General features: G+C 32.6%; 1 protein-coding gene across 1 annotated transcript; it reads right to left on the bottom strand.

Moving 5' to 3' along the window:
• Positions 1-336: 336 nt before the first annotated feature.
• On the bottom strand, positions 337-1,332 carry LOC116141266 (glutathione S-transferase F13-like). The gene is made up of 3 exons (XM_031426790.1): positions 1,264-1,332; positions 922-1,033; positions 337-828 (listed from the first exon to the last, which is right to left on the bottom strand). The coding sequence occupies exons 1-3, from the start codon at positions 1,330-1,332 to the stop codon at positions 371-373; spliced, it is 639 nt and encodes a 212-aa protein (XP_031282650.1). The 3' UTR covers positions 337-370.
• Positions 1,333-11,286: the final 9,954 nt, after the last annotated feature.

Raw genomic sequence — 11,286 nt, 5'->3', positions numbered from 1 at the left:
CCTTATTGCTTTCCAATCTGAACAAGTGTATAGCCTGAAATAAATAATAGAAAGAACAAATAAATTAAATTATTAATTGATGTATAAATGATCAATATTATGTCTTTCATTTATTAGCAAAATAATAACAGTCGCTTTTAAGCGCATCCTCTAATACATTTTCATTGCGTGCAATTTCTTAGAAGGACCAATAAGAACTTGTATATACTCATGAAATGGATGAAGAGAAAAACAAGAAGTCAAGAACAAAGCAGCGCAAAATTTCTTGTTTATTCCACTACATTAAGGTAATTAACAACAAATAAACCATAACAAATTGTTAAAAGTTGTTGAAAAAGACTAGAATAGAAGTCGAACAGCCCTACAATTATCAATCACCGCCAAACTTCATACCCTCGGCCACTTTTTTGAAAGCTGGCCTAGAAGTAATATCCTCCCACCAAGCCTTCACATGGGGACGTTCATTTATAAGTGAAGCAAAAGGAGTCTTCATGAAATAATAAGTGTAAGAAAGATGGTGCAAATCAGCCAAGCTATAGAAATCTCCTGCAAGATACTTGGTGCTACTGAGCTTAGTCTCGTACACGTCAAGCACTTGCCCTAGCTTCACTAAGTTTGCATCAATGATGGCTTGATCTGGTGTTTTGCCTTGTGTCGGCGCCACATAGAATTGGTACACAATCGAAGACATGGGTGGGTGGAATTGTTGCGATTCAACTTCGAGCCATACCTTTACCAATGCCGCTTCTTTCAGGTCTTTGTGCCTCAAAAGATCAGTGCCGGTTTCCTTGAATTTTTCAGCAACGTATGATGTGATTGCTCTAGATTCTAGCATATATAACAGTTAAGTTTATGAGGGTTTCGTTCAAAAATAAAATGATTGAATGAGTTACATGAGAGAAGGAAGAAATTAAGGCTTACCAAATAAAGTGAGATCATTGTCTTCTAGAGCTGGAATCTGACCAAAGGGCTGCCCTAACCAAAAAGAGATTTTAATTAGAAAAATCTCTTGTCCAATATCTACCAATCCGGACTGGGGACAAGCAACATTAACCAAGGTCACTTCGTCAGCATTATACCCTTATTGTTCCATTTCATTAGAACCACCCAAACTGCCTCCTCTCCTCTCTTACCAAGAGCTAGCCCTTTAATATCCGCAGTCGGCGTAAGTTCAATCTTCTCTTTAATTCCTTAGAAAACTCTTGATCCTTCTTCAATCCTCCCACTTTATTTCATTGATTGATGGGAAGTATGGCTTTTCACCGAGTGTTGATCATTATGCGTGCATGATTGCCCATTTGCACGAGCTGGTTTTCTTGAAGACGCTTTCATGTTGACAGAAATGCCTATTTCAGTCTACTAAGTCTATGTGGGGATTATTGCTTGCTGGATGCAGAGATCGGGGATTTTTGGAATTGAGTGAGTTTGTGATTTGGAAGCTTTTGTAATTGGAGCCAGATAATAGCGCTTATTTTGTTGTGCTATGCACAGATGGGAAGATGGAGTGATGTTTAAAAGTTCTGGGAGTCGATGAAAGAGAGGGGACTGAGAAGGACCTAGGCTCTAGTTCTCTAGTAATTACAGGACCCCCAAGTGCTTATGATTCGTATTAACTGTTATCAAGCATTAATTCCATTTCCCTACAAGAAGAGTCGCAGCAAGTATGGAAGCAATGATGTATAATTTTGAATCATACAAGCCTGTTTCGATGTTCTACCATCAATTAGCATCCTGAGCTGCATCACAGATGATACATATCTAATAATGTCAAAACAACGATTTTGGTAAATAGTTGTTGTGTTGTCACCACAAAGTAAATTGACAATGTTCACAAACTAGAACTCTGCTTTAATTCACATCTATTACCAAATTGGAAATAAAATCGGTAAGATCTGTCTTTGGGAAGGCAATTTGTTATATTCCTCTTCGTTTTACCTACAAATATCAGCGTAATTCATCTGTTTACAGGAAATACAAGATTCGGATGGCAAATATTGTTTTGTTTTATTATAATTATTCTCATAAGTCACTTAGTCCACAAAGTCTAATCATCCCAAAGTGTATGACAACTATAGTTGTCTTAGACAATTGGTAGTTTGGTACGATACAAGCTTCAAGCAGTACACAAACGCTTCAATATTCAGACACACACTAAAAACATAATAAAAACTCCCGAAAACACTGCCTTTATATTATGACAGACAAGAGACCGTCAAGTGGTGTGCAGTGGCTAAATGCCCAAATATCTATTGCTTCTGCATGGCAACGACCTTAGACCAAGCTGGTCTAGATGAGATATTTGCAGCCCATGCACTAACATNATTAAATATCAAAAACCCTTTTGAGTTGGGGATATCTCTTAAGGGTACATGAATTTCGGAGAGCATTAAATATTCCCTAAAAATAAAAACTTCTACAAATATCAAAAACCCTATTGAGCATGGCATTGAGGAGCTTGAACAATAGTTTAGTCCTACTGCGATGTAGCGTTTTATGTCGTTATTGGCATCTTTCACAACATCAATTTCGTTTAAAAAACAATCAAAGAATAGCGAATTTGCAATGTCTCCGCACGTCGATATAAACATTATATACCGACATTGTTCAAAGAATAGCGAATTTACAGTGTCTCCTCACGTCAATGTAGACATTATATACCAACATTATCTCTAACAAACCTCGTCGATACATTGAAGTTTTTATATGATCAACACTTGAGAAGTAGCTATTTTTGAACAGGCGAATGAAATTAATTCATATGTTGATAGAAATATAACTATTTATGTAAATGATTGATATGATTTAAAGTTTAAATTAATGATTAAAAATGAAATGAGAATGACCTTAATGGGATATTAGTAAACAGTAATTTCACCTAATCACTGGTCGTCTTTTCAAACTCAAAAATATATAATTCTAAGGTTTGACAAACTGCCATTAATGATCCTTTGTTCCTTGAACGTAAAGGAAGATTCATTGGAACAACAATGCTCCACATCTCTCTTTCTCTTTCTCACATAATTAATTAATATTATTATCATAAACTAACCTTGATTAAGCTTAATTAATTACACCCTCTTCTTCTCTTCAGTCTCATGAAAGCAAACACTCCCTCCTTGATTCCTCCCTCTCCAATTATATTTCTTTAGCTGCTTTACCTCATTTAAGCAGCTGTCAATTCTATTCTTCTTCTTCTAAACTTCTTCTCCATGCACTCTCTTCTTCTCTTCACTTCTTCTTCTCCTTTTCTCTTTCGCCATGGCCACCAAGTTCCCACAGATCTTTAGTATTATTCTCTCGCTCTCTCTTTTTCTTTTTCTTCTATTCTTTCATAGCTTCAACTCCATTTATGTTTTTCATCACAACACTTTGACCAACACCAAAGTTTCTGCACCTTCCAAATTCGACTTCACTCCATTTCTCTCCCACCACCACCACTACAACCACAACCACAGACACCACCGGAAACACTTGCCCTCGAAGCCGAAAACGGCCGGAGAAGACGTCATCGACCCGCTATACGGCGTAGAAAAACGGCTAGTTCCAACCGGGCCTAACCCGTTACACCATTGAGATATATATATATAGAGAGAGAGGTTTTTAATTCTTCTTCGATCATCATCACTAAGTGCTGTAACTTTGTTCAAAGTGTTCATGTATTAATTTTTGCAATTATTATATATATGATTATTTACCCTAATCATTCATTTTTCTTCTCATTATTCATCACCAGAAGAAAAGAAGAGATCATAAACAACGGCGTCGTCGTCCTGTATGATTATATTCCCATACTTGTTTAGAGATTGATGAGATAGCTTAGATTCATACTTTCATTTGGATCAAACTGTATGTGTTATGTGAATAAGTAAATTAAATATTTATTAATTGCTTTTGTTCTCATTGAATCGTATGCATGCTTGATCATGCAAATAATTTATGTTTATTTTATTTGAGTTCATTCTGGTGCATGTGTAGAAGAAACACAGGAGTGGCTGTGACGGCACGGCATGTTACTGAAACCAGAATTTCAGCAACAATGGCTGTGAGAAACATTATAATATTAATAATCTGATTCTAATAGATTATAATTCGTATGCATAGCAAGGCTATATTAATTACGATTAAGGGTTGACTTAGAGAGATAATTGCATTAATCTATATTTATATATATTTTTTAATCTAAATAATAGCAGTAAGAGAACCATTACGGAATGGTTGGATGGTATAAGAGTAAAAAGAGGTTTTATGAGCTCTTAAATTTAAGTTTTCACAGTCCTTAATAGAAGTAGCCTGAGGGGCTTAACCGGTCATCAATTTCAGGGCTCTAAGGGATTATCTAAGGTGTTTATAAACCGGTAATTTAGACATCCCCGGTCATCAAAAGATTCTCAATAAGTAAGTGTGTGAACAATTTCCGAGTAGATTGAAGTTGATCAAATGGTGTGTTTGTTGTACTTAAAAAACTTTAACCCTTCGGTTTCAATTTCATATTCAAAATTTCAACGTGGGGTTGGTATTAATTAGTTCAAGAAAAGTAAAAATGTCAACCTACTTTCTCAAACTATCTCCATGGACTTTCCTTTATATTTTGGCTAATCCAGCTTTCACATTTGCTTTAATCTCATTTGGGATTGAATTAATTAATTAACCATATATGTCATTTCAATTGAAATTCTCACTAAACATTTAAACGATAAAGTCAGTGTTGAATGTATTGCAATAAATCAAATTTATAAAAGTGATTCGAAAAGGGGCCCCATTTAATTTAATTTAATTTAATCTCTTAAAACCCCTGTGATTATCAGAAATCCCCAGTCTCAAGAGGGGATTTTCAAAGACTCAAACATGCTTCAAATTAAAGGATCTCGTAGAACTATAGGCTATATGAAATTTAGTTGATATAAAATATTAAATTTACATATGGAGAAAGCATCAAAATTTTGAAGAATCTGAAAGCACAAGTGTTGAGTTAGACATGTATTCCTGTTCCAATGGTGCTGCACTATTACTTGGCTTATTGCTTTTGACTTTAAAATTAGTGACAACACCACTTATAATGCCTGGGAATTTTCCTCTCTTCTTTGGCCAGCAATGGTGGGGAAACAACTCATCAACACAAATTTAGTGAAGAAAACAGAGGTACTACACGACAATTGCCGATAAATAACATGTAATGATGTTTTGATAATTATAAATAATAATAAAACTCGTATTATCGAAATGTCTTTACTATGTATACATTGATTACCACTTGTATTTGTAATGATTTAAAAGCACCACAATTGCACTACCCACACAAATTATTCACACTCTGAATTTAGATTTTGAGAGGCAATTGCCAATTCATTCACATATACCTTAGACTTTTCTCAAAGCTTCATTCGGAAAGTACCAGCCCAAAAAACTTGCACCCTTCAGGCGTGATTATTAGTATCCTACGTATTCGATATGTATCATATGATATGATTCGATACGGATTACCAACGATACAAATCGATACGATTTATTAATTTTGGCCGAAGGCTCAAAAAAAAATTTGAGAGGCAATTGCCAATTCATTCACATTTACCTCAGACTTTTCTCAAAAGCTTCATTCGGAAAGTATAAGCCCAAAAAACTTGCACCCTTAAAGTTCATTAGGCCCGTCAACCCATTTGGGCACAAAATTCACGGGTTAAATGAGCCATCTCAACTTGTACTGCACATCTAGTCCATCCTTGTGGCCCAATAGGCCCATCTTTACCCAGATACGAAACTAAAGCATATATGTTTCTTCTGTATATAAACAGCCCAGATACAGATTTTTTGTACCTTCAGAATCCAACTGAATTTATGAAAGATATTTATATAGCTTTTGACCAAATCACCTGTCTAACTTTTTTTTCTTTAAAAATAAAATAAAATTGAAATATCAATTAAATACAAAATTAATATAGGATAACTTGATTAGAGCATCTCCAATGAACCTTTTTATATGATCCAAAATCTTTATTATAAAGAGTCTATCTATAAAAACAAAAGTCCAACGGACAATTTATCCTTTAAATATAAATTAAAGAGTGAGTTCGGCTCTCTATTTCTAGAGAGTCAAATTTCATTCTCTATCTTAATTTTAATTAATAAACTACAAGTTTTTATACATTTTATTTATAAATTCTCTCTTCTGTTAAGTTTTTTTCTTGAAAATAAAGAATATATTCGTTTAATTTAAAGAGTCCATTAGATTTGAATAAAAATTTTGTTTTTTATATTTAGAAATTAATGAAGATATTTTTTATTTATACAAAAGATGTTCTTTCAAATAAAGAGCATTATTGAAGATTAAATGTGTTAGACTGAAAATAGAAGACTTGGGAATCCCAACGAATGAAGTTATTGGCACCCATTAATGGACTAAGAAAGTCTCATTTTTTATGACACCTCTTTTCAAAGTTTTAAGATTAAATCTTTTTTCTAGTGGCAATCCATCAATTCCATAAATGCCCTTCATTTTTTTTTTTTTTTTCATATGTTAAAAGAGCCTCAATTATGTTATATCACCCATCATAGTTCTTCCTGAAATAAAATTTTAGATAATCAAATGGAAAGTTCATAAAAAATTAAAAGAAAAAAATTTCTACAAGTAATCCCAAGAATATAATATAGTTTAACAACGAAAAAATATTTAGATTTAAATCGCTAAAAAAATATAAAGAAAAAAATAAAAATAAATTTATATGTGAAGCAATTAAAAACTTAGAATTTTGTATTTGGTGTAACTTATATATCCTATTACAAATCTTCTTCCTTCATTAAACTATATTTTTGTTCTTTACAGCATTAAAAAAAAAAAAAAAAACTAAAGTTAATTTTAATTATTTATTATAGGGTTAAATTTATCATTTTAAAAGTATGATTTCTTTAATTCATTAAGGGGGTGTTATCTACTTAATCCCAAAATAAAAAGACTAACAATAAAGAAATAATGAGATGGACCAAGTCATTAAAGACGTAAAGCATAAATTCCACCTATTTAATGGGATAAATCCCACTTTCCAAATGCCCATTGCCAAGGTATTAGACAAAAGTATGAAGGAGAAGTGAAAGGTTACTACACCAAGAGCACAAGATAAATTTTATAAATATTATGTTCCAAGGCATTGAACAGGTATTGATATAATTTTATATGTTATCTAAAAATTGTGTTGGTGACCTTACCGATCTCACCATGCATCATGTCTCGTCTTCAAAGTCTTTTACTCATTAAAAAATGATTGGTTGAATTGGTAATCTCTTTGGAGTGATTGATTGTTTAGGAGTGTTCTTGTGCTGTTGGGGTGTCTTTTTTGGCCGATTTTCCCATCGCCAGCAATTCTCCCTTTTAAAAGTAGGATTTCTTTAATTCATTAATGGTGTGTTATCTGCTTAATCCCAAAATAAAAAGACTAACGACGAAGAAATAATGAGATGGACCAAGTCATTAAAGGGGCAAAGCTTAAATTCCACATATTTAATGGGATAAATCCCACTTTACAAAAACAAGGAAGTAGCAAGAAAAATGAGTCACTACCATGAAATGCTGAACAAGCAAATGCACATCACCAAGTTATTAGATAGAAGTGTGAAGGAGAAGTGAAAGGTTATATTACACCAAGAGCACAAAATATATCTGAAAGATTACATGCCTATTATGGTTAAAATGGTGGGAAAATGGCATAACATAAATTAAGGTTCAAACACTTGAAGCTTTGATTGGAGATGAAAGACCTTCAAAAACTATGAAGAATCTTCAAAGTGTATCCACCCCAAGAAGAAGAAGAGAGAGCCAACCTTGAGAGCTTGGATGAGAATTTTTCAATCAAATGAAATTAGGTTAAATTTGGGGATAAATCACTTATTTATATACAAGGATTTTTTTTGCAATAATTTGAAATTGTTCTCAAGTCCTTGAATTAATATGAATCCCATATTAACCCTTAATACAAATTCAATAATACTTTCAAGCCCTTGAATCAATTTCAAATTTAATATTAACACCTTAATATTAAATCATTATTGTTCTATGTCCTTGAAGTAATTTTAGTTAACATTAAATTCTTGATTTAAACAAATTTATAATCAAGGTATATATTATCCCATTTAATATATTTAACCCATTATTGAATCTAATCCAATAATATATTAGTCCATTATTGAATCTAATCCAATAATGACCAAATTACCTTATTACCCTTGGTAAGTGCTAGTTTTCCATGAGTAATCATTTCTCACCAATTTATAAATTCGGATGCACACGTTTACATCTAAACATCGTTAACCTCTACGATATGTATTACTCTCTCTTCTCATACTTGGTTTTTAGGTGTGACCAATTAGGTTCACTATAACATAGCCGTGGGCCTAATATCGCGATCCGATATGTTTTGTCATAACTCTTTATGATTGAAACTCTCACTGATCATGGTAGGCATCTAGCAATGTTCCATAACCCCTAAGCCACATTGAAGTTAAACTCTAATGCACACTTTTCCCAGTTGTACGTTCTGTGTAGTAAAGTCTCTCATTTGTCTAATCCTAATTAAGTATAGGTTCATGATATGTCAAAACCTTTAACTTAATCTCTATCCAAATCGTCAATTAATACGATGAAATGTGTCATCATGAAACTCTTTTTCATATGATTATTTTGTACTCTGGCAAGAGAATTTCTTTTTCCAATGTTAATTTATTGACATTCATTTGGGAACTCGGGACCAAACTATTTCCAGTCAACGGATCCCATCTTGACCATCACTTGTCCTCGCACATGAATAACATATGACCGAACCAGCTTTTTATACAAGACATGACTAGTCTCGTGTTTATATACCATATGAATCATATGCATCCTATGTCGAATCCAACTGTGATGTCTCAGGTCTAAGGACTAGTAGTACACTTATACGACCCTACGATGTATCATTGACTACATTCTAAATGTCCATGTGATTCATCATAATTAGTCATATTGGATAAACAGTTCACCAACGGTTTATCCAACTGTTTATCCATGCTAATGCTCTAGTAATATAACTCTTATAATCACCCACACTAATACCATCACATGATATTCACTGGAAACATTCAACATATCTACTATGCAATGTTATTGCCCAATTAACTTTACTTACTTAGAGAATGCTTCGATGATTTGATCTTCTAAAGATCCGTATTATCCAGACATTTCACATGCATTATAAACAATATAAGTGAATCAATAAACAACATATGAAATCAAAACTCTTTCTTCCATTCTTAAAAGAATATTTATAAGATATATGCCCTGAAACCGACAATACGATTAGTTCTTAAGGCATACACTAACTATATTTTATGAATATTATGTTTCAAGGCATTGAACATGTATTGATATAATTTTATATGTTATATAAAAATGGTCTTGGTGACGTTATCGATCTCAACATGCATCATGTCTCGTCTTCAATGCTTTTACTCATTAAAAATGATTAAGTGAACTGGTAGTCTCTTTGGATTGATTGATTGTTTGGGACCGTTCTTGTGCTGTTTGGGCATCTTTTCTAGTCGATTTTCCTACTGCCAGCGATTCACCATTTTAAGAGCATGATTTCTTTAATTCATTAATGGGGTGTTACATACTTAATCCCAAAATAAAAAGACTAACGCTGAAGAAATAATGAAATGGATCAAGACATTAATGGGGCAAAGCATAAATTCCACCTATTTAATGGGATAAATCCCATTTACAAAAACAAGGAAGTAGCAAGAAAAATGAGTCACTACCATGAAATGCTGGCTATGGGTAAGGAACAAGCAAATGCCTATCACCAAGGTATTAGATAGAAGTATGAAGAAGAAGTGAAAATGTATTACACTAAGAGCACAAGATATTTTACATATAGTCAAGTTTAAACGTCCTGGACTCAAAATAAAAGATTTATGAATCCTGAAGAGTGGAGTTATTGACACCTCACTAAAAAACCGCATTTCTCTAGATACCCAATTTCAAAGTTTTTAAAATTAATTTTTTTTTTTCTTATAGCACCCCATCAATTCCATAAATGACTTTCATTTCATTTTTTTTTTCTTTTATACTTTAAAAAAGCTTCACTTATGCTATACACTCCACCATTGTTCTTCCTAAAATAAAATTTTAGATAATTAAATTGAAAGCTCATAAAGAATCAAAGCTAAAAAAAGCCTCTACAAGTAATCCCGAGAATATAATATAGTTTAACAACACAATGAATATTTAGATTAAATTAGCTACCTATACTACAAAGAAAAAAATAAAAATAAATTTATATGTGAAGTAATTAAAAAACTTACAATTTTGTATTTGTTCTTTGTAGCATAAAAAAAAAAAAAAAAAGTTTTACAAGATATACCAGTGTTTAAGTATTTGTAAAAAAATAAGAAACTAAAGTTAATTTTAATTATTTAATATACGGTTGGGTTGCATTTATAATTTTAAAAGTATGATTTCTTTAGTTCATTAATGGGGTCTTATCTACTAAGATCCCAAAATAAAAAGATTCACGATGAAGAAATAATGAGATAAACCCAGTCATTAAAGGGGCAAAGCATAAATCCCACTTTCCAAAAACAAGGAAGTAGCGAGAAAAATGAGTCATTACCATGAAATGCTCCCTAGGGTTTGATAGAGACTCTTGAGTGTATTACTCAAGAGGTCTTGAGTTCGAATCTCTTTTTGGTTGCTAATAGAGATAGTCACTAGAACTCTTACCCAACCAATAGTTTCAAGGTCCCGAGAAATTTGTTTAAGTGTGGGTAAGTTGGCCCGAACACTCCCAATTATCAAAAAAAAAAAAATTGTTCCCTAAGGCCCATGACCAATCATGCTATAAAAAGGTATTAGATAAAGGTGTGAAGAAGAAGTGAAAGGTTATTACACCAAGAGCATAAGATATATTTTATGTATATCATGTTTCAAGGCATTGAACAGGTATTGATGTAATTTTAAATGTTATCTAAACATTGTCTTGGTGACCTTATGAATCTCAACATGCATCATGTCTTGTCTTCAATGACTTCATCGGCTATAATAAATAAGGTAAACGACATGTTCCCACTCAAGGTTTCGTGAATCTACAAGTTCCCACCCTGGTTTCATAAATTCTAGATTTCTACCTTTAAATCAAGTCCGTTAGTGAGTTTTGGGGTCTGATAGAGCATAAGGAGTGTTATTACCAGTCTGTTCTTGACACATAAATTAATAAATTACATTTTATCCCCCAAATTAGTAGAATCAAAAAATGAACATTTTAC

This window comes from Pistacia vera, unplaced genomic scaffold, assembly GCF_008641045.1.
Source record: "Pistacia vera cultivar Batoury unplaced genomic scaffold, PisVer_v2 Contig397, whole genome shotgun sequence".
Taxonomy (NCBI): Eukaryota; Viridiplantae; Streptophyta; class Magnoliopsida; order Sapindales; family Anacardiaceae; genus Pistacia; species Pistacia vera.
Note: the sequence above shows the minus strand (reverse complement) of the source record. Positions and strands in the feature narration are given on the sequence as shown.